A 25,245-nucleotide genomic window follows, 5' to 3' on the forward strand; every position below is an offset into this window, starting at 1 on the left:
AATTTCACGAAGATTGTTTCAGCTGATCCCTGAAAAAGAAATCCATTTTAGCCCCCATCTCAAGGCTCCCTTGTGCAGATTCCCTTCCAGAAATGGACTGCTTTTCCATGAGCCAAGACCGGTGCTCATACAATGCAAGATGAATCTCCAGAAGATGTTGTGCCAGGACAATGTATAGTTGCCAAACTACAGTTTGCATGAAAAGAACCTAATGTGTCACAAGCTTAATGCAGAAAAAATTGTAATAGTTTACTGTCTACATTAAGTAGAACATTTCATGTGTGAGTGGAGTATTAGACCATTTTGTGTCTGTTTTATCCCAATGAAGATATAGAAATGATTAAAATGTCATGCCCTCTTAAGCCGATTTTCATACAATATATTTCAGTACTTTTATTTTGGAGCTATATTTACTAACTTGTGTTATTAGATGCACTGAGTCACATACTTCCTGTGAAAGATGTTGCTTCCTGGAGGGCTGATGTCTCATGCTATATTTTATAGAAGCACAATGGTCATTCTGGGTTATGGGTAAGCCATGCAAGCTTTAAATATATATATATGGTATGTTAAAATGACCTGACAAATTGTAGTTGTTCCTATAATTATGCCAATATCAACAATCATTCCATAGTCATTTAACACATTAGTGCTTGTAACCAGATGGAAAGGCATTTTGTCTATCTAGGATCAATAATAATGCAGAGGTCAGCTGTATCGATAGACCTGTGCGACGGTCTGGATCTTAATAACTTTAGCCGAAAAATGTTGCTAATTTGGTAGTCACTGCATAGATTGGATAGGAGGATCATCACTGTGTTTTCCTTGCGTAACATCTTTGCCATTGTGTGCCAAGCCATTCTGAAGCAAGTATCTGAGCTGATGATGGACACACCAGGTATTGATAATTTGCACAGAGGTACCTGAATTGAATGCCCTAGGTGACTCATTCTAGCTAACTTAAAAGTCATGAAATGGTGTCACAGCCAAGAATTATAAATAAAATAATGTCCAGTGTTTGTTGTGAATCAGGGTTTGTGCTTCTGATAGAGCAGTCCTGCCTCAGAGCAGTCCTGCAACAGGTACCTGTACAATAAAAGCAGCCAAAAGTCTCCGAAAAATAGTTGCAGATAGGAGCAAATTATTACTTGTCCTAACATCCACCTGGGACCCAAAATCCATCACTGAGCGTAAAAAATGTCTAAGTAGAGTGGGAATGCTAACCCTAACCCTAGCTGGGGTTTCAACAGAGCATTCCTGCAAACTGGCTCTGAAGCTCACCAGTCACCAGATTTATAAATGTTCCTCAAACTGAAAAATATGACTATAAAACAATCAAAACCACTGAAAAAATTTCACTCTTGGAAATTCATCTTCTTCAATGATGCACCTTCTTTAAGCAAATTTTCAATCAGCTGAAAAATGCTACAGTATATGAAAGATATTGAAATTAGTGTTCATTACCGGCCACTGTAGGCTTTGGGTAAAAAGAACCGTTACATGTAGACTCCAGTTATACATCTAGTTCCACGTGAAATGAAAAAAATAAGAGAGTTTACCCCCTGTAAAAGGTTTTCTTACAAATTTTCATTTGACTCAGTTTTGGAATACAAATACTGAACAGTGCAACATACAATGTACAGTACATAGATTTCATTCTCACTTTGCGCTCCTCCTCGCAGGCTGCAGAGAAGTACCACGTGCGGTGTTTTTTGCTGAAGTGCACGATCTTGAAAGGAAACACGTTGCTGGAAGTTGTCTCCTCAGCTGCCCTCATAACCCTGACAAATAGGAAGAAGAGGGAAAAATTAATCAGGATGACTTTGGACCCTGAGTATTAACTGGATTAAAAAGTAATGCATTAACAATCTTTTAAAAGACCGGAGACCTTGCACGCTCCATAGTAAATTAATTAGATGAGCCAAAGTGTGCCAGTAAGAATAAAATGGGCACTATAACAAAAACAAAAACACATTTTTCCTCTTGCCCTGAAGGTGACCTGTACTTGTAGAAATAAGACTGATAAGACTTTTATTTTAATTTTACCTGTTATACTACAGTTAATTTATCAATGTCTTCAAGCACATTATTGTATTTGACTTGGGCTCTGGGGAAGTGTGTTGTGCTGTGTCTACTAACTGTAAATGCACGAGAAAAGTGTGACTAATTTTAGAATATTACTCTTACAACACATTATGAGAAATACAGTATATAAAAACGTTAACACAGCAACACTGATAAAAGGGCTGAAGGGTGTGTAATAATATAACCGATTAAAACTATTGAATCAGATTAACCTTAAGCAAAAGAAGATTATATTGAAATTTAGAAAAGAGGTAAAGAGGTTTTTTATTTTAGATTCAAATATAGATCAGATATTGTATATAGATCAGAGGTTGTAACTGGAATGTAAATACTGTACAACCAAATTCAGAACTGTGGCAAATGAGTGTAGTAGTGGTTAGGGCTTGGGCCTTGTACCTAGAAGACTGTTGATTCAGATCCCAGGGAGAGACAAATGCTTAGTCCTTGAATAAGGCACTATACCAAGTCATTCAGGCATCAGACAAATATCATTTACATAATGTGTTGCATAATGTCACAAATGGCAAGTCACCAATACCATTCACTCAGAATCTCAATGGAGACATATTAATACAATGAATCTTCATTGATCATTAACCTTTATTAATTTATACTGTATTTTTTCATTTTTAAAGACATTTTAAGTGGGTGTATGACCTGAGAGTATGTAAATATACCATGAGAATCAAATCAAATAATCAGTTACCCTATAATGCTAAAGAACAATTGTAGAGGTTATATAGTAAGGTAATGTAAAATGTACTTTTCTTTGTTAAAAGCAAAACTTCAGAACAGTTCAACCAGAATGATATGTTCTCACAGAAGAGGTACTGCACCATGACAATAGTTTGGCACTTCTAAAACTGCACAGTGAGTTCTTGTAAATGAAGCTCTGACCTTTGCCTAAAAGTAATACGCTTAAAAGTACTGTACGTGCTGCCCTAGCATTTAAGGTGTTGTGAAACCAATTCAAACATTTAAAAAGCCTGTGGAGTGGTTTGGCACTGATCTGCTTAAGTGTATGCTTGATGTACCAAAAGCTGATGCTTTCAAAAGTAGCTCTAATTTGCGAAATGAAAAGCAGAGTTTGCTGTATATTTTATTTTTCTACAGATGAAGAGGATAATACGCTCTCCTATTTGTAAGAGGCAATATTAATTTGACTTTAGTATTCAACCTCCAAAAAAAACTACGAAAACATCTAATTTTCAAGGCTAAATGAGTGTTTCACTATTATTTGTAATTTTTGCAATTTATTCGACATCTAGTTCTATGGCAGATTATTATTATGACATACTGTACAACATAGTGAACTGTATCTCTTCCCTTAGAGATTTTGTTCTAAAATGCATTTGGTTTCCAAAGTGTTTCTGAAGAAAAAAATATGTTACGCTGTACTTAAAACTTTGTGTTTTCTGAGAAAATAATGCAAAGGAAAAATACTCAAAGGAAATAGGCATGGTTCTGTGCCAGGAAGACTGAAGTATACAGTACTTCTGTATGGATTTCATAGTGTACTGTATGTGATTATACACACATTCAAATCCCCATAAATCCAGAAATATTGTAAATTCATAGCTTCATACATAAACCTCAAAGGAGTCTAAAGATATATTCATCATATTCAAACACAATGTTGTTTTAAGTAAGGAGCACTTTGGAAAATACAGCCTACCTAAAACAGAAAATTAAATACATATATCATGTTTCTGCAGAATGTGTAGAAAAATATACTTTTCATGTTTGTGCTGATCTGACAAGGAACTACTATCTTTGTATGATGAATGTGTCTGCTCAGGAAACAAAGCTTAGTTTGAACAGTGTAGATATATTTAAACAGATTATTATTGTATTAATAATCTGACACAATGCTAGCTCATTTAAAAAGATGGTTAATGTGCCTATGGTACGGAAGATTTGTTTGACCTTCATCATACATTAGATACATTTCTTTTTCTTTGCAGTTTGGAAAAAAAGTACAAAATCTGTCATTCTAATTATTATCACCCTTACAAAAATGATTTGTAGATGAGCACAAGTTCATATAAAGAATTTTGGGCATTTCTAGGGAACCATTGTTTATTTTTGTAAAAAAAACCCAACATGAACAGAAACCCTTGGAGAAGAGGTCAAGATTCTTACAGTACACATTTTTCATCTTGCATAACCCGCACATCAAATTCATACTCACTCTTCCAGTTCTGGCCTAATTTGATAGTAATTCCATTGCTCTTTGCTATTGCTTCTTATATGCATATTTTCTTGGATTTTTATTTCATTTTAGCTTGCACATTTTGAATAAAGTAAAAAAAGATTTAAAAACCCTTCCGAGACTTATACATTCATCACTTTACTATATTTTTTTTCCAATACATTCTTTTTTCTTCATTACATATTCCTAGGAAATTTGAAAAGGTTCTGGTTTAGCCTGTTTTTGAATTGATTTTTTCTCTATCCCGTCCTAGTTTCTTCAGAGGAGAGCATTACAACTCTTTTTTTAGCTTACAGAAAAGGAAGTCTCCAGCTCTGCTCAGTAAATTCATTATTCACAGAAATTGAGGTGATATTTAAGAAAACACTAAAATATCAAGCTTGTCATTTTTTTAAGAGAGTAACATTACCTCATCTGTACACAAAAACAGACGCTGTTAAGCAGATAGCCAAGCAGGGTAAGATCCTTGTCCAGTATATCTTTTAAGACACCCTTTGTCACTTAATTAATTATTGACTATTATTATAGTAGTGTTGAAGGGTCTTGCTCCCAATATCACCTAAATTATTTCATTAACCAAATTACATGTTTATCTCATGACAGTTAATTATTCCAGGTCTTTAGAAATTGATGATTTAATGACTACAAATAAAACATGACAGACAGGTACTCTTCAGGTGTTGGATTAGGGAATCCTGCTTAAAGTACTTAAAGTATTAAGTACTTTATTAAGTACTTAATACTTAATAAAGACTACTTTGCACATAGTTTATTTAATTTACATGCTATATTCAGAAATATAAACAGAAATGAATGAAAAACATAGTTTAAAAGTATATCAATTTCCTTTTTCTCAGTTGTTCTTTAAGAAAAACTAAAAGCAAATTACCAATAGTAAAACAATACATGAATAGACAGAATAAAAGAAAAAAACAGTAACAATCTGTGGCAATTTAAATCCAATGCACAGGAAAATATTTTAACATTTAATCTACATTACATTTACATTTTAAGTGGAAATTAAATTTCAGTGAAATGCAGAGATATTAAACTTTTCAGGTGTATTTTGTGGGACTTTTACGCATTAAGTTTTCCCCTTAAAACCTGCTAAAAATGAAACTTAACCAAAATAGCACAGTCTGCAATTTGAGTGTTCTGTTCTTCGTAACATTTAGGAACCTATCAGAACTAAGCCTCACACTTAATCTAAATCTTGCTTTCATTTGTGTTTAAGAAATATCATCAGCAGCAGAGGAGAAGAGAACATGACTGTGAGCTTTTGGGGAGCTATTGGACGAAGATTGACTTAGGAGGCAAGATTCAGGTCAGGCAAAATCTGTACATTTTACTCATCGCCCTGCCCTGCACATCAAGCAAACTGACCTCTGAAAAGAGAAGAAAATCCTTGAAGCCGTGTACGTTTCTCTGATCAATACATTTGATAGATGTACACAAGGAACTGCCAATCAATCATTAGATGTACTGTACTATCAAACTATCTAAAAATTCATTCCTTGTGAATCCTTGGTGTTCATTCAGGAATATACAGTATCTCTGCCTTTTTACACAGTAGAAGTTATTTGAGTCCAAATCTCTTATCTATTATATGTCTAGCAATTAAAAATAAGTGAAAAAGACCTACTATCAGATCCTGTCTATGTGACTTAACAATTAAGCAGACCCATCCAAAGGTTTTGTATTGCTTAAATATTACACCCATTGAGTGCACAATCAATTGGGCAACGCCATTAAATGAGTTAAAGAATGGAGAGTGATGCTTAAATCACTTTTTGAAGTCCAAAAAACAGAGTGTTAGATTGTATGTCAAACATGCTTTGCCATAAACTTTCTAAATGCAGCAGAGACTGACCTGTTGTAGCCGTTTAGAGAGAAGGCCCCCTGTGGAGATGGTGAGGTACTGGTCTTGAAGTAGTAAACGCAGCCTTTGTGAATGATGACAAAGCGCAAGGGCCCTGAGAAACAACATCTGGTTAAAACATCTCTGCGTTTCCAGATTTTTCTCTTCACATTTCTTTTCCAATTGTTCTGTTCCACTGCTTGTGTCTGCTGTCAGTCTCTGATTTAAACAGGTTACAGCTGGTCTGGAACTTTATCAAATGATAGCAACTCAATTTACAATTTAAAACATCATTGCTGTTTATTATCAATAATATATTTAGGGTGTAGTATTTTTTCTCATATTTTCTTCTGTTGTGGTGAAATGTGCAGATGCAATATCCCAAATTATTATACAGTTTCAAATGCTCGTTTGTTTTCCAAGTCTTTTTGAAATCTTTTGACTAGTGTGATTTCAGTTCTAAACACTGGGTTGAAACGTTAAGAAAGAGACACTGACCAGTAACACTCCTGTTTCTCTGCTCAATCCACCTGGGGAAGGTCTGTTACTCAGTACTCACATTTCAAGAGGTTGATCTGTGTGCCTCCTTTCTTGTGCAGATATCCAGAATGTGTGACTCCTCCGGGCATCGTCAGTAGATTCTGGGCCCCAATGGCTTTCATGGGAATAGGCCAGGAAATCTCGGCTGAGGCCATGTTTCTGCACAGGACATAAGCCAGCTTAGTTTAAAGTTCAATAAAGTGTCCACTCTGCAGATGAACACTAAGGTGTGTTTTCTCAGTCCTCCTAAAATCCGGAATGCTGATTTGAATATACAATCAAATGGCAAAAGGGAAAGAGAAACAAAGGAAAGTTGCAGGAAGTGCTTTTATTTTCCTAAAACTGAAAATGCCCCAAAAATGATGAAGAGTTGTAAAATGCATTTATTAAGTAGTTGCTTCTTTTAATGGAAAATAATTGCAATGGAATTGTGTAAAACAAATCAAAATCTAACAAAAATAATTATTTTTAATATTGTTGTTTCTCTAGATAGATGTGAAAGTTCACTATTTAAATTTCTTCTTTTTCTGTTACACTAATTTATGTTACGATTTTCCATGTATTTTTTTTCAGGGAGGGAATTTTTTTAAGGATCACGGATCCTTAAAGACATTTGGGGGTTAAAAATCTGTTATTCTTCTGAAGATTTCTATGCTACATGTACCAGTAAACCACAAAATGCAAAAAAAATAAGACTGTTGTCTTCAAATACAGTATTACAGTAACATTTAACAGCGAGAAACTTTACATTTTGATAAGTTCTTCTATTATTAAAACATAAAGGGTAAATGCAAAACAAACTGCAACACTTTTCTTTTACCTGTGTAAATTCAGAATTCTATCATGGTAAATTTGCTGAGAACCCTACAGATCATAAGGATGCCAATAACAACGCATTATAGTAAATAAGAAAAGTATACAATTTTTTCCTTAAGTACCTCAAAATACTTAAAAACTGCTACATGCTTTTATATGCTTTGATATAGAGCAGCTGTTCACTCCAAAAATTGTACATGTGGTTCTCATGCTGAAATGTTGCATACACTAAATGTGAGAGCTTCAAACACTGAAGTGTCAATCACCAACACTTTGCACATTTTGAAAATAATGCCACAAGTGTTAATTTACTTTCTGTTTGTCACTAATGTTTCTGCCTGATTACAGTACAGTAAGTTATCGCATTTAGTTGAAGACATTATTTTAAATTTGGTTCTCCCAAAGACATGTATTAGTGTCTCTCGAGTTATTATAAAGGAGGCATACAATATATTTTTTTGCATTTACAAAGTTTTTTTAAATTTCTCTTGTACCATTTTGTCATCTATATTTAGTCCATAACTCATCATGCCGGGGACCGTTAGAAGAAGTCTGAGAGAGAACGTAATACCACAAGTTCTAAACCACAGTAGCAATACACGCACAGGGCATCAGACCAGATCGTTTTTATAGAAAGTATACCACTTTTTAATCTTCATAAAAAAATAAAACAGTCAAAGTCATTCCTTTCAGATTTTGTTTTCATACAAGTAAAAAAATCAACTAAAATCTTACACGTGCTCAAGATCAAGTGAAATTCTGCAGCCAGCAATTTCCTCTTATTTCATAAAACATCACAAATTGCATATTTACCTTCTCATTAGTTTCTTCATGAGTGCTTTAACAGCAGGGCTCTCTGTAAAAAGGTCCCAAGCCGAAGTAAAGATTGAAAGGATATCCATAAGCAATTTAACACACAACGCATTAAAACCCCAGAAAAGCCATAATATACAGGGAAATGTTCAACAGTATGTTTACCCTAACAGGACATGAAGGAAGCAAAAGTTTCCTGTGGAATTTACCCTGTCCTTCTCAGCTGTTTATGACTTTCTGAAAATTGCTTCCTGAGCTGATCTACCTAAGCACTGCTGGAATCTGTAAAGAGGGAAATGGAACACTGCCTGTCATGAGATAAAAAAAGGAAAAAAAACATAATCACTGGTTTTCAAAAACTGGAAACTGGGTGGAGTACTGGGATAATTTGGTGCCAAGAGATGTAAGACAAACTCCCATCTCAGCCCAAACAGAACTAAAATCAGACACAAGAACTCAAGAGGCAAATGAGTAATTTTGCAGTGACATAAAAAATGTGAGGCCCTGTTCAGTAAAGCTTTAAGGATATGTACAGTACATATTAAATTATTTATTTAATAGTATATTGCCTCAATGCATTTTAATTCAAATGAATAAAAAATAACTTAATGCTACTAAAGTAAAGCAGTATGAAATCCGAAAAACAGACTCATGGCTATTTAGGCTAATGCAATCATGACACCTTTCCATTTAAATGAACACTAATAAATATCAAATAACGTTGTAATGTTTAACATTTAAACTTACGAAATATATCAGTTTAACAAACTGGTAAATCTCTCTTTCAGTTGAATACTTATTTTAAGTATATTAATCTGTTATGAACTTTGGTCTAAAACTGCTAAAATAATTCTCATGCCTTTAAAAAAGACCAACTGTCAAAACCTGAATTGGTGGGAGCAGTATCCTCCTGAGGGAATGAGGAATATCACTGACAACACAACTTTAAAGTTTCTTTAAAGAAATGCTATTAAAGAATAACTCATTACCAGATTGGGTTATGAACAAAATGCCCCAATTAGTGCCAGGTTTGCTGATGTCACCAACATGAATGTGAATTGGGCATCAAAGATTGCAGGCAGTAGCCAGCTGCTCCCTGCAAAATAGAGAGAATTTGATTTTTATGAAAAGTTGGTGGAGGGTTAATAAGGGACCTACAGTATAGTACTTGTGACTTTGACATCCTATATCTGCATATCTGTCTTCAGCATATTTTTACAGCTTTTGCAATATCACACTCACTTAACACGTAACAAGTCCATACGCGCTGTGGAGGACTTTCACTGGTTCAGCATCATTATTTAGATCAGTTTTTCTCAGAAGTCCTCTGAGTTTTAAAGCTCACAGTCACAGTGGTTATTTCCAGCAATGGTACCTCTCTAACTACCATACTCTGGCAAACAGAGTAAGAACCAGGATCTTGTAGTTTACAGATTTAATCTTTTTAAATGAGGTGATTTTTGAGGTAAAGAAATCATATTGCAATAAAGTAGAAAAAAGGCTTATCAGCCTGTGTTATGCTCTTATGTCTACTGGCCCAACATTACTGAGCAGAGGTTCAGTACAGGTCACCATGGCAGTAAGCAACTGACTCTTGAATTGTGCACTCTTTCTTCGAAACCCACACTCCAGCCGAGGTACTGTCTATTGTACTGTAGATGTGTCTGGAAGTGTCCAGATATCTTTCTTCTCATGTATTGTATATAAGTCAGCCCTATACTATCCTGTTCGTTAAAAGTGCATGTCCCGAGAAAGTGTAAAGACTCTTTGATTTCATTTCACTTTATCCTCATTACAATGTTTTTTTAAGGAAAAGTTGTATTGTTAATGCCACACACCTTGTCATTTCCATGAAACCTTATTATTCCCTAACTTAACAACTATTCTGTACAACTAGTCCAGGCCCTAGTATTCTCCCTCTTGGCCAGCCTCCCTGCTGACACTATCCATTCACTCCAAATTACTCATAATTCTGTGTTTGCCTTGTCTTTTCTATCCATGTCTCTCTCTCTCTATAGTGCATCCACTGACTCCATATTGCTGCACATCTGTTTGAAAACCCTAGCTCTCACTTACCACTATATCACCATTCTGTCCTGGCATCTGATATTTTGCCTTTTATTTCTTCCTTTCACCCTGTGCATTTCTCATTTTCCACTACACTTTTTTACCTCCTCACCATTTTCCCACTTCCAGAGCCCATTATTTTCCCACTTGACCCCTCAGTGTTGGAAGGATCTACGCTCAAACATCAAAGCTTTTCCATCCCTGACCACCTTTTGCCACCTGCATGCATGAGATGTCACGCCCTCTGCAGCCAGAGGGCGCTCCTACTCTGTCCTGTCCCTAGTTTCCTGCTTTGCTGTCCTTCCGGTTTCCCTCTTTCCTTGGGCTATATATTTCCGGGTCACTTATTCTGCCTCGCTCGGCATTGACGTTCGGATGTCCTGAGTCCTGCCTAGCACCAGGTCGCCCCACGTCCGCTACCTGAGGGCATAGGATTCTATACGGCACTCCAGAACTCTTTGCACTATTGAGCCCGGGCTAACTCCCCGTTCCATCGCCTCGCATAGGGTCTTTTTCGCTCTCCTGCCTCTCCACGGATTGTCCCTTCCGACATCTGTGACAGAATGCCGAGCCACCTACTGACCCTGCGAGCGGCGCTTTTGGTTTTTCCGCAGTTTTTTCTTGTTCTCTGGGCTTTTTTTTTCAGTTCCTCTATTCTAATCGCTGGATATCACTCCGAGCATCTGTGTCTGTGAGCGGGTTTCGTGCCTGGCTCTCCTCAGGTTGTTCATTCCGATATCAGTGATTGAATGTTGAGCTGGCTTTCCTATCCTTATTACTGGATATCACTCCGAGCATCTGTGTCTGTGAGCGGGTTTCGTGCCTGGCTCTCCTCAGGTTGTTCATTCCGATATCAGTGATTGAATGTTGAGCTGGCTTTCCTATCCTTATTACTGGATATCACTCCGAGCATCTGTGTCTGTGAGCGGGTTTCGTGCCTGGCTCTCCTCAGGTTGTTCACTCCGATATCAGTGATAGAATGGTAAGCGTCTTTTTCCGTTCCTCTGTTCTTATTACTGGATATCACTCCAAACAACTGTGTCTGTGAGCGGGTTTCGTGCCTGGCTCTCCTCAGGTTGTTCACTCCGATATCAGTGATGGAATGTTGAACGTGTTTTGCCCAGTCTGCGGTATTTTTTCCCCGCATTTTTTTTGTTTTTTAATCTTGTTTTTTGCCTTTTGTTTTGATTTCTCTTCCTGGTTTCCCTTCTTTTTTGGTCCCTGTTTCTTGGAACTTTGGTTCCTACCTGTTTTTTGGTTCCTATCTGTTTTTTGTGGTTTGTCTCCCTGGTCTTTCCCAGGTTTTTATCTGTTGTGTTTGTGCTTGTGTACTTTTTTATTTTAAGTCTCCGGAGCCCTTCTCGACCCCCCCTTCCTCCACCAAATAAAGGTTTATACCCTGGAGGAGGGGGTAGCTCTCAGCCATGGACTCCCGGAGGTTTCCTTTCAGTTAAATGAGGTTTTTCCTCCCCCCAGTGCTGTGCAGCTCATTTATTTGTATGGGCGTCAGGAGCCGCCCATGAAGGGGGGGGGGGGGGGGTACTGCCTACTCCTACTCCTACTCTGTCCTGTCCCTAGTTTCCTGCTTTGGTGACCTTCCGGTTTCCCTCTTTCCTTGGGCTATATATTTCCTGGTCACTTATTCTGCCTCGCTCGGCATTGACGTTTGGATGTCCTGAGTCCTGCCTAGCACCAGGTCGTCCCATGTCTGCTACCTGAGGGCATAGGATTCTATACGGCACTCCAGAGCTCTTTGCACTATCGAGCCCGGGCTAACTCCCCGTTCCGCCGCCTCGCATAGGGTCTTTTTCGCTCTCCTGCCTCTCCACGGTTTGTCCCTTCCCACATCCGTGACATGAGACTTACAGTACGTGTTGAAACAGCGTATCTGGTCTTGCTTAAACTGTATTTCACTAATGTTTTCAGTTCTTAGACTGGCTTTATCTATTTCACAGTGAATTTCACATATTCACTATTAACATGAAATGCCAATATGCTGGTTACACACGTTTGTGTCCGCACCATATGCACGTTGTTTTAATCCTTATTTTGATTTATTTGGATAGCACCTGTGTTACAATTCCAATTTGTGATGGCTTTGTCTTTTTATTTACTTATTTTTACCCAACGTTTTTCATGATTTTCCCTAACACAATTTCATGATTTTACACCTAACATAAATGATCTACTGTAGATAAGCAATAAGAATAATATATACTTTTATCACTTCTTCAAAACTGCTGCTCTTTCCCTGGATTGATTTTTGCTTTCAAAGTGTACAAGACATACATTAGTAACAACTTTGATAAACTAGATACATGGATATACTGTAATCTTAGCAATTTACTACTATAACAATACATCCTGCAAATAAACATGCAGTGCATTTTCCACTTTTAGGTTTTACCATCAGATATTTAGAAGACAATAAACAAGCACCAGCATTTCCACAAACATGTTTTTCTACTCTCATCTCATTTTCCTCTGAGTGTTTCTGTTCATATCTTCAAATCTTCAGGGCATAACTGAAAAAAATACAAAATTTGTATTCCCTTCTCCAGCATTATTTACATGACAGGCAAGTTCAGTGAAAAACCAAAATAAAAGGTCAGAATAAAAAACCAAAAGTCCAAAGAAAAAATCAGCAACCTAAATCAATCAAATACTACTCAATCTTGAGGAAAAAAAACCTCTGGAAAACACAGACATTTTTAAAAGAAAGCAGGAGATACAGTGACTGTCACTGAAATGGTAATAGGGGAGCCATACAAAATGCAATGCCTCATTCAGTTTCCTGGTATGATAATCCAAATAAGCTACTGTATTATGTAACTGGTTGATTCAGCAGTTGGTATACAGTATACTTCCTAGAGAGGGAAGAGGGAGGCATTTTCAGGCTTATCTTTTGATAATTTCCAGGAACCCATTGTGTGAGCTGCTTCAAAATTTTACTTAAGTTCCAAACTTCAAAAGAACCTATCTAATCTACATACCATTTGAATGTATCCCACACTTTTCAAAAATACATTTCTTCACCAATTTAAAGCCTTAAAATAATTAAGCAAATGAATGGATCTTTGAACAACTCGTGAAACCTAAGTCAATATTCCAAGTGTGATGTTGATTGCTAAATGAGCATTTAATTCACATAGGATTCACAAACTTCTGAGTTTAAGTTAAATCTTTGAAACAAACAAAGTCGCACGGTAGCTCAATGTCTTTGCAGCAGAACTCTGTGTTTTCATTGTATTCTACTGTTAGCTGATTAAAATAAAAAAGATGTAACCTATGATTGATGCCATACTAACTGAAAGGTAGAAATAATTAATTGAAAATGAATGCAACAGAGATGCTTTTAAATTATGGTTTGCTCTATGCAGCATGTTCTCTATACTGTATGCTGACCTATACAGTACATGTGGAATAGTAATCCCAATTCTAACTCTATACTTAGCCTATTAATATCATTTTAGTATGGCCGGGGAAAAAGGTTCCTGTTGTGTGATACAAGTACTTTGTTTGCCAAGAAATTTGCATCATGCACTGTTTATAACACCATGAGAGAAGTATTACAAAACGACAAGAGAACTCTATACAAGACCTGACTTAAGCAGTTTTAACTTAGTCAGAATGTTAGATATACCCCACAAGAGATGTCACAGAAGAACATATAGCTTTATCGTTTTATTGTATATAGTCTCAGTTATTTGATTAGCATACCTGTGTATTTGTTTTCATAGTAAGCATTGTGTAACATTTGTTTAATCTACAATGAAAACTTCAAGTCTGTCCCACTCTCCAAGTTTGCCTTTTGTCCTCTTTCAAAGGATCAGCTTTTTTTTTAAACACAAGTGATATGAGTTTTCTGTTCTCTCTTCATAAGTTGTGATAGACAGCATTTTGACGGACACGCGAAAGCAGGAATGGACAACCCTGTTCCCAGAGGGCTGGTACAGTATGCCTGCAGCTTTTTCATTGGAACTCTGCTATTAATGACCTACATCAGTTCATTATTGCCATAATGGGATAGATTTAACAAAGGAACAAGTAATGGTTTATTCCATGCTGAAAAGAGAAGAAATGAAAAACACAGTGTTTCGGCTGTGTAGCCTTCTTCAGGTGAGAACTAGATTGAACAATGTCTGCCAATTGATTGAAGAAAAACTGCAGACACATTGGCCATCTCTGTGCTAGAGAAACGTCCTTTGCCCTCAGTACCACACACATACAGCATTGTATTTTTTTTCGTACAGAGCAGGCATCTCATTATGGCTTCAACTGTTTTCTGTTTAAAAGCTTTCTGGTGGCTAGGTATTGAAAGAAACTTCTAGGAAAATTAATTAAAATAAGTGCATCTGCAGCAAGGTGTTTATATATACACTAAATAATTGTACTTACATTGTGAATACTTCATATTTTATAACCCTGGCACATGCTTTTTGACTATTAAAATCCCAGATTACACCTCTACCATTAGAGAGTTGTATATTTTACAGAAGGAAGTTACCATTACAAAATTATACACATTCACTACTGTTACAGGTTACAAATGAAGAGTTTATCCTGGCTCATGCTTTTTGAGCCCACCAATGAGTCATACCTCACACTTGGAAACTTTTTTTTGGTAGATACAATTATAAAGAAGACTATATACAGCCAAGAGAGTCTTCCACAATGAAGGACAAGCCTATGTAGCATGCTGGGACTTTCCATTCCTCTGTAGGATTTCCTTTACGCCACCCTAATTTTTTTTTTTTATCTCTGTTTATAATAATCCCCCAAGAAAATATGCAATGGACCGAGTTATCTTGGATCAGTGTAACCTAGATTTACATCCTTTGTGCCATGCAGAGAGACTTGCTGTGTTGGCCCGAGGGAGAGCGTGGACGGGCACAGACCAAGGTCATGCAAAGTGTGTACATACACAGACGTGCACCAGAGCTTTCATTCCTAAAGTGCCCAGAAGCCCTTGGACAAAATGAACACAGTTTCCTTTTCTCCCTGTCTGATTCTTTAAGAGACAATGCATAACATTCCAGTGCTCACGTCCCTAGTGACTTTGGTTTAGTGATGTCCTGGCTGCGACAAAAAGGAGCCATTTCAAATTAAGCTATCAACTATAAGGGACTCCTAAACACCACTTTATTCAGTTTAGTCTGTATCACCTGCAGGGTAACATTAAAAAATCTTGGGGCGGTAAGCAAAATATAAAAGGGTAAACTGTGAAATTGCTTATAAACACCCAGAGCCCCTGCAGAGCTTCTTGGAGGTCACAGTCACTCATGTGATTTGTATAGTGTACTGTATATGCCTACTACCAGTTAGGATTGCTTTGCACTTTGCATCAGACTTAACTTTATTTTGCAAAATGTCTCCCCATTTCATGATTTCGTCTATGCACTAACAATGACAGGATCTAAATGATTGATACAGTATAGATCAGGAAGAGCTACAGGAGTAAAACAGATCTCTGTGATATTCCACTGCTTTAATCCTCCAAATTAGAAGTCATGCCCATTAAGATTATGTGTTCCTGTATCTTTACCAGTTTTCAGTTCATGAAAATACATTATCTTGGATATCTGTGGCTATTAATTTGAGAGTCAACCCTTTTAAATGGAATCTTATCAAGTGCTTTTTAGTTTTATCAACCTTCGTAGTTAAACACAACACTCCCTTGAATACTTGATAACTTCTCTTAAAATGTCATTGTTTTGTAAATGTTCTTCTAGTTTAGCTCAAACAACTGATGTCATAACTTTACCAGCAACAAACTGTTCCAAGATCTGTCTTATCCATAGCATTATTTTCTAAAATTGTAAATCTACGCTTTATAGATTCAAAACACATCCAGCACTGAGTGGGGATGTCATTTTGCAGAGTTACAGAAGGTCTTAATATAGTACAACAATCTATATATCCACTTCATACATTCTCACTGTCCTTTGTATTTTCTGTTATTTTCCTATTTCTTCTTCTTGACTTTTCCTGTTAGGCACAACTGTTAAAAACATGGAGAAGCCATCCTTACAGAATTAGATACACTGTAATGACTAATATTAAACTATGGGGAAACAGCAACTAGAATCTTGCTGACCAGATAAAAGAGTGAAATAGGATATGCTGTAAGTGAGGAAATAAAACAAAGAAGAAAGGAAAGTCCATGCAGCACACACTTCTCCATTACCTAAAACAATAAACTGGAAATTGTGCAAAAATACATCAAGAGAAAATACAGTAGGTTCTACAGGTTCATGTAATTGGCAGTTGTACAGTATAGAAAAGGGTTTAAGAAATGTAAATAAATTATTATTCCAATTTAACACTTCAGAAGAAGTGAAGGCATAAACACTGTATATTAACATCCAGAAGATTAAGCTTTCTATTGCCACACACAGCAAAAACATTTCTTGTGGATAGTGTTGAAGAAATAGAAGAGAAACTGCACTTGCAACGAGTTAGTATCAGATATTCCTGGTCGCATGACCTTAAGACATCATTATGGTTAAGATACAAGGTTACAATGGTAAGATAAACGTGTGCTAGTCTTTGAAGGTTATTTTACAGATCTTCTAATGAATAAGTAGAATTTGCCGATAATAGATCTATCTATCCCTTACCATAACGATTGCAAAGGAGTATATTTACACATAACTCCCCTGAATGTGAATAACTTTGGCACAGATTCGTCAAAATTAGGACCCACAGCCAGTCGAGGGGAGGCTGTTTTGAAGTTTTGACTTGACATAGGTCATTGGAGCATCATCACTTTTTTAGATCAATCTTGTTGGATCTCAGAAATTAAGCAAGGTTGGGCCTGGTAAATATTGGAATAGGAGACTTTTAAGGAAAGCCAGGTTGCCATTGTAAGTGATGTTGGTGGACCAGCAGGTGGTGCTTGTTCATGTGGGCAAGAATTTCCTAACCAGTGCAAGACAAACAAAAGGAAGTTTTTGTTTCGTTCCACAGGCCATCAGGCCTGTAAAGAAGATTTAGCAATATTACATCTATTGAATAGATTCCTCTCTACAAATGTGCATGTACTTTAATATCTTTTAAAAAAAATACACAATGTTACTTTCAAACATTTTTAAGGTTGTTTTTATTGTATATATATTTTTAGTAAAGTTGTTTTATTTGTTATGGGTTGTACTGTATATTGCACCGTTTGTTGCTTAAATTGTCCCCCTGGGGATGAATATTGTATTTTCAATTGAACTGAATAACCAGTGCCCCAGTGACTGAAAACTCTGTGCTCTAGGAGGTGCTGTTATTCAGATAAGATCTGACTCTTTGTGACTCCTGACTCCTTGTGGTCATTAAAGATTCTATGGAAATAAAATATGCTAAAAAATTAAAATGTAGTCATACATGCAAAGCAAAATGTTTCTTTCTAATTTATCATACCTTTGAACCAGTAAGTCTAAATAACAGAAATGGGTAATATCTATCATTTCTGATTGACAAATAGACCTCTCACAGAGCTAATCAATACTTCTAAATTCTTGCATCTTGGTTTGTGCTTATTTATAAGCACAAAAGGAGACATATTTGCTAACCTTACTGGATACAAGTAATCCAATTATTCTTCTCTGTATTGGAATATTAATTCAATGTTCTGTATTTTCTCCATAAACCTTGCATACGGTATGTTTTTACAATGGTTGTGGCCTGCCTTAGGGTGATGAAATTATATTTTGTATTCTAAAAGCAATGTGCAATATGAAATTGATTTAATTTAATTATTTTGTTTTTTCTTTATTATTGAAATGTATTATTTTATTATTTATTATTCAGAAATACATTAAGAACTAAAGAAACGTCAAGCGATCTTCTTTCTTAATAACATAACCAGAATAGATGGGCCAATGTTTTTCTTCTACATAAAAATGATGATACTGTAAAGATCTGTTATACTGTATTTAAAATTATATTTTTGATTTTAATTATTTGAAATACTGTCTCAAAAGGATCTTACTATTTGCTTGCATAGACATATGTTACTATGACAATCTGTTTTCATTGCTCTGTATGGAAAAATTATTTTTCTTCCATTTCAGTTTCTAGCAGCTGCAACTATTTTTATTTTGTGACAGTAGAAAATCATTTTTAAATGTTTACTTTCAAAGCAGCATAAGTGACAATCTAAATAGTTTTCTGCCTTGTACCCTCCTGATTCACTGCTCCCTTAGGATGATTTCATATGTCATTAAAAAAGCATTTCAACATCTGTAAAAAACCCTGCTTATAGACATCTGCCCTTCAGCTCCTTTAGGGCAGCGAGCATTATGTTATGTGTAGCCCATGCTTTCACTGGATCATCACAGTGTCTTTGACAATACGGAAGCAGAATATATAGTATTGTTTCAAGACTCATCAATTTATTCAAAGCCTCCACCAGTGTTTTCTACCATTATAACAACATTGACTGTTAATAATACAGCTTTAAAGTGAGAATAAGAAAGGCTTGTCATTAGGAAATCTTTGATACTTTATCATAACAACTTTATACAAAATTGGACCTGATTAGCCAATGTGAGCTGTGGTGGTAGCTGATTCGTTACATTTACCAATCAAATCTTAGCGACTCCTTGTTACGAACTATAAAACTATCCTAAGCCAGTGAAAAAGTAAGAAAAAGTAAGACGTCTCAACACGTCTCTGAAAAACAGCTTTAGACTGTTGAATCTTTCATGTTTCACCAGTTCCAAGTGTTGCAGAAAACCAGGCTTCCTGAGGAAACACTTGTTCTCTTTGATTGGTGAAGCATAAACGTCACCCAGTAACGTTTATTAGCATGAACGGTCAGCGGAACTGAACTTTTAAAAAAAATTACACTAACATTTTTTTATAACCAAATCTGAGTGCTTGTCCTGCTATATATATACTGTACACTGTATATATACAGTAAAGGAACAAGCAATAGGTTTATTCCATGCTGAAAAGAGAAGAAAGAAAACAGCTGAAAACAAGAAAGGCTGTGGAGCCTTCTTCAGATGTGAGAAAGACAGGGCAGACAGCAAACATTAAGATTACTCAGGTGGTGCGAAGTGCAGAGAGGTGAAGAGAGGGGTAAAGTCGCAACCTGAATGTGAATAGAGAAGATTACAAGAAAACAAGTCTGTCATTATATATATACTGTACAGTATAGGAACAAGTAATAGGTTTATTTCATGCTGAAAAGAGAAACAAGAAAACACAACATTTCGACTGTGGAGCCTGAGCTCACACCTGAAGAAGGCTCCATGGCCAAACCATTGTGTTTTCTTTCTTCTCTTTTCAACATGGAATAAACCTATTACTTGTTCCTTTGCAGCCTACGCATGCTAAGGCAGCTACCCTCCTGAACTATGTAACAGTATATGTCAATCAGGTCCGAAAGAACAATGAAGCTTTATTTATCAGAATTTGTAGAAAAGAAGAGGAACTTACAAAATGTCACATTCCTTGAAACACATTCTTAAGCTGTTTTGGCTTTTGTTTTCAAGTCCAAAAGATTTCTTTTTTTTCAAAGATGCAGCCATGAATATAGTGCAGTCCCAGTCACACAAATAGGCATGTTATCTCTGTTCTCTGTGAGCCACGCGGGATACTTGAATGATGGTATCTGAAGCTGCAGCAATAGTATTGTTGCTGATAAAGTGAAGGAGTGTTCTGTGGTCTGAGGAGAGAATGGAGACTAGTCATTTCCGCCTGCCCTTATTAGTGCTGTGTGTTCTGCATTGACTGTCCCATCACAACTGTGACTTCCTGTGTTCCCATGGTCATTGCACATTGGTAGCTACAGCACTGCAGTCACATCTGTTAGTGAGGGAATTTCCAAAATGTTAATTTCATAAAGAAAGACTTTCACAAATTTAAGTATACCTTCTGAAAAAACAAAGTCTTTCAGAACAGATATATGATCAATATGTTTAAAGACTCCTCAAGTAAATATTTCAATAACACAGAGACTGCTTTATCTTTTTATATTTAGTGCCTGAAGCCCGAACTGCAGTAGGCTGCTGCTGTATGTATTCACACATTACCCAACTGTATTATTACAAATTATCTTGTCAGACAGTGTGGGTATGCATTATCAGCTAAGGGAGTAGATGGCATTTACTTTATCACGAGTACTGTAAATGTTTTTGAGACCAGAGGCAACTCTATGTAGAAACACCCTCTTGTGTCATTATATTAACAAGACACATACTGTATGAGGTGAGTTGTACAGAATGGCTGGTGAGGAATTTATTCAAGATCTTGAGATCTGTATACTGTGTGAAAATGGGAAATCACCTTCATGTCCACTGGTTTTAGAACAGTTATGCTGCTTTCACATTGTTGTCATTGCCCTGATACTGCTTTTTAGAAATGGAAGAACCTGCACTGATCCTTTTATCAGATTTCTTCTTTAATATTGCTGCATTGAGCTAAACTCATGAAAGAACAACAACATCAAAGGTTTGTAGTCAAACAACATCTTTTTACATGCAATATGCTTTGGCTCCGCACGTTCATTAACGCTATAGAAGTAGGGAAATTACAGCATGCTGGCACTACGTGAAAGAACTTTGAGTGGGAGCAAGCAGCTTTCATTCTGAAACTCGTGGGGTTCAATGAAGTTGCAACAGTCATCAGTTTAGCTTACCTACGTCAATGAAAGCAGAGAGGCTTTTTTTATACCTGTCCTGCATTGTTTTTTTTCTCGATTTGCTTGTTTCTGTGTACAGTTCATAATGTCAAGCAGAACTTGTTTTACTTTAAAGTAGTCAAATGCCAAGCAATGAACTTGGGATTAATAACTAATACCGTGTATAGTCCTATCAGGGCAAAGAGTGGGATGTTTTGTGTCTTAAAAAACACCCCGTGTATGTTAACTATAATAAAGTATATTAAAGAAAGACATATTGACCTCATGCACAGAGATGCTGGGAAACCAAAGGTGGATGCAAAAATTCAATAGCTTACATTAAATACAGTATAACCGTTTCACAACATTTTATATCAGCAGTAATGCAATATTTTAGTCCATGATACAATTTCATCTAGGAACAATTGACGTGAAAGTCTCCATATTACAAAAACCTAATATCCACAAATTTAACAAGAAATTCTGCTTTTTTGCAGTTTTTTAGTTGTCTCCATGTACATTGAGCTTGCTCAAACATTTAGAAGATGGAAGGTGATCGGCCAATGTTTTAAATTAATATTTAATTCAGGTGTACATCTTCATACCTAAGGCTGAGGAAATTCAATTTTCATCAGCATTAGCATAGAAGAGGCTGTAGTGTCACAAGCAATAGAAGCACGTAAACAGCTCTCACATAAACAAAATAAACAACTCTCTTAGACCCGATGCTATACTAAACAACAGACCTTATTCAATGGCAGTACCAAGACCTGTCCAACAGTCTCTAAAAGCGGGGGTCATGTCCAATGACCTAATGATTCTGGTAATAATTCATAATAATATAGCGCTCTCGGGTTCACATGGGTATGGGTCCTCGCCGCTGCTGCCTCAGGTTGGCCCCCCACAGCTGGGGACGTGAACCCAGGTCTCCGGCGCCACTCAACAGGGACCCAGCCAGTTGAGCTAAAGGGAAGTCTCCCATCAGCCCGACAGCTGAGGTCCCTGCTATTCAAAGGGAAGGGCAGTGACGTCACTGCACTGGTAAGCCGGCTCGTACAACCTCTAATATCGGCCATATGCATTACAATAATTAATTGCTTACAGTTAATTAGTGCTTTTTTGGACACTCCACTCAAAGAGCTTAACAGGTAATGGGGACCCTCCACCACCACAAACGGTACAGTTAGTAGGCTTATCAAGTTTACAGATGACTCCAAAATAGGTGGATTAGCAAATAGTTCAGAAGCTGCAAAGGAAACTCAAGAAGAATTCAAGATCAATTCAGGACAAAGAGCAAGCAATTGGTAGATGGTATTTAATATAGACAAGTGCAGAGTGTTATATAAAGATAACGAAAACTACAGTAGGCTATCTATGACAAAGGCAGGTTTTTATGTTGATGAGAATCTTCTAGACAATATTATGAAAAATAAAAGGAGGTCAAAGGAGCTGAAGAAGAAAGGATAAACTTACTGTTTCCTTTCTTCTTCAATGAAACATGAACCAGAGGATACAAATTGTATCTAAGAGGCATACACTGGGGAACATTTTTTACTGTATGCTCTTCTCTTCTTACATGACCAGGTTTGGGGATCTCTGGATTTAGTGTAGTCAGGAGTCTCAGTTACTGATTTGATTCTTAATTTTATTTCTTTCTCTAAATTGTAATGACTTGGAATTGTTTTAAATTAAATTAATTTTGTATTCCTTTTTATTGTTTAAGCTCTTTTGTTTAAATTCACTTCTCCCAGGAATAAATTATTTAAATATTATATAACTGAACTATTCTGCTGTTATAATAAATAAATTGAATGTACGCATATTTCACCTTTCCAATCATGCAGGCTTAAATATATCACTTTTACACTGAATGCTTCCTTTTTAAGTTACAGCCTGCATTATGGCATACATCACTTATCAACAATGCTTATCATTATTATTATTATTATTTTTATTATTATTTGCCTTGACTCTGAACCCTTTAAATCCAAATACTTTGAACCTAAGGCTGGACGGAAGAATTTTGGCCTACATCATCTTTGGGACACAGACTTTTTCTTGTTTGTTTCACCTTTATAGTGATCCTGAAAAAAGTTTTCATTTTGCCACAGATCACATATTTGCAATAACTGTAAAGCCAGCAATGCTCAAGTTTATGAATACACATGATGAAGGTACAAATACACTCAGAGCTCACTGTACTGTACAGTAGTTAATTTGGTAAATTATGTTCACTTACCAGTGCAATGTGACCCAAAAGCCAGTCTTCACAAGGTCTCTGTTTTGTCATCTACCTCCTGAAAAATGTCCAAACCATTAATATTCAACAACAACACCACCACTACCAACAACAACACAACTGATAATAATAATATATGTATAATAATGTAATGTAATATCAGTAGTAGTAGAAAGCTTTGTCTTTGAATGCGTGTCAATCGACATGAAATTTTAAAGGTCCTACTCATTACCAAACCTAAAACCAACAAGTCAAAAAAGCATACTGTTGCAAATAAAATTGTCCTGGAAATAAAGGCAGAAATGACCAAATTTGCTACATCTAAAATTAAAGTGAGAAGTATATTTCTTTCCCCTGCTTATCAGCATCAGAAAATTCAAAACATTCATCTGATTAATAAAATAAAAGAGGCAGACTCACCCATTGAAAACAAATGCATAAAATGCTGAGTCTGACAAGGAACTAAAAAAAGCTAACGAGGTTTGTATGAACCAGCACTTTACTTCCTTATCATTGTACTTTGTTTTACAAGGTTACAAAGTGACACTCCCATTCACAGTGCACCAAGTACAGTTTGGCTAGTAGTTGTCAATCTAGAGATAAAAAATTTACAAACGTGAACATTTTGGTTTTCAACATGGAAAATACAGCAAGACAAGTGCATAACTGGTATAAAGTATGTAGTATGTTAATTAATATTGATTTAGTTTTGGAGTTTGTCATTTCATACAGTAACAGGTTGAATAAGGCAGATGTGAAGAGGCTCAGACTAAATAACCTCTGAAGCATTTTCCTCCATTTTTTCTTCGTTTACCAGAGTGATTCTTATACCCAAACACATTTCCTGTGTGGCTCTGATGTGTTTCTCATGTGTTATAATTAACCTGCTCTTTGAACTGACTTTGATTCGCTGTGACAGCATTAGAAAACAGGAACTTCTTTCTTTTGAGTTATTTTTTCAGTTGATTTTTGTTCTTTTTTTTTGGTTAAACCTGTCTGTCACTCAACCATTCTATTTGTTTGGGATGTAACTTATAAAAGTGAAAGGAGAATAATGACAAGCTGTAATTTTATTATTGTCTCCTCTATAAATTTGAACTTTTTGGAATTTACAGAGCATGTGTAACAAGAAGTTACAAAAGTAGGAAGATAGCACAGCACACATAAGATAAATCAGGTTAATGCTCACCCAATTTGTAAGCGGGGGTTTTTTATGCTGTTGCTTTATGGCTGTAAACTACTCGTTCACACCCATCTGCTATTTGTTATTTGCTAATGTTATTGACATGCTCCAAGCTAGACAGTGCTTCAGAGTAGAAGGAGTTGTTTCTCACTACAAATTTATCAGCATCTGCCAAGATAAGACAAATCTCCACCCATTTCCAGAAATCCTAAGTCAATTGCTCTCCACACTTTTAGCTTATCACAGTTACAGTTATCAGTCACAGTTAGCTTATGACATGTCCTGGGCTCAAAACAGCGACTTTTGATTCACCAGTATACTGGACCACTACAGACTGAGTGTCATGACTCAATAAGGAGCTGGTTATTCCAATACTATTATCAAAAGAATATTATAGATCAAATTTAATTTGGTATGCATTAATGGCTAAATAGTGAAAATAAGGCTTTACTTTCTACACAGAGAAATAAGTAAATGCAAAGCAAAACCGAGAATTATCATTTATTTTAGATAAAACAAATAAATAAAGTCTGGCTTTTTTGTAATTTTCTAGGCTGGTGTATTTATTGGGAATATCTATATACTTCTCTTACAAACAAAAAGCTATTGGGGTCAAATGTCACCACTTGGGGAATCCCAGTCACAGTTTGCCAATAATATGATATGGATTTGAACTCCCAAAGTGTTTGGTCATGGTGCTCCACCTGCTTTTGTGCCACCTCTGCTGGTTGAGGCATGTAGGAGCATCCGGCTATAACACCACTTTAGAGTACTTTAAAGTCTTCCACATTCCCTGTGCTATGTTGATAGTCTCCTC

The 25,245-nt window shown here is 36.2% G+C and overlaps 1 protein-coding gene across 1 annotated transcript in view; it reads right to left on the reverse strand.

Annotated features, from left to right (window-relative positions):
* Nucleotides 1-19,964, reverse strand: part of sh3bp2 (SH3-domain binding protein 2) — a 33,142-nt gene extending 13,178 nt beyond the window's left edge. The window contains exons 1-4 of the mRNA XM_088910624.1: nt 19,824-19,964; nt 6,715-6,854; nt 6,168-6,270; nt 1,664-1,781 (exon numbers count right to left, since the gene is read on the reverse strand). Coding sequence (XP_088766750.1) covers nt 1,664-1,781; nt 6,168-6,270; nt 6,715-6,854; nt 19,824-19,915 — 453 coding nt within the window. The 5' untranslated portion in view covers nt 19,916-19,964. The remainder of the gene's footprint in view (nt 1-1,663; nt 1,782-6,167; nt 6,271-6,714; nt 6,855-19,823) is intronic.
* Nucleotides 19,965-25,245: the final 5,281 nt, after the last annotated feature.

Source organism: Atractosteus spatula, chromosome 3 (genome assembly GCF_055471065.1).
Source record: "Atractosteus spatula isolate fAtrSpa1 chromosome 3, fAtrSpa1.hap1, whole genome shotgun sequence".
Lineage (NCBI taxonomy): Eukaryota > Metazoa > Chordata > Actinopteri > Semionotiformes > Lepisosteidae > Atractosteus > Atractosteus spatula.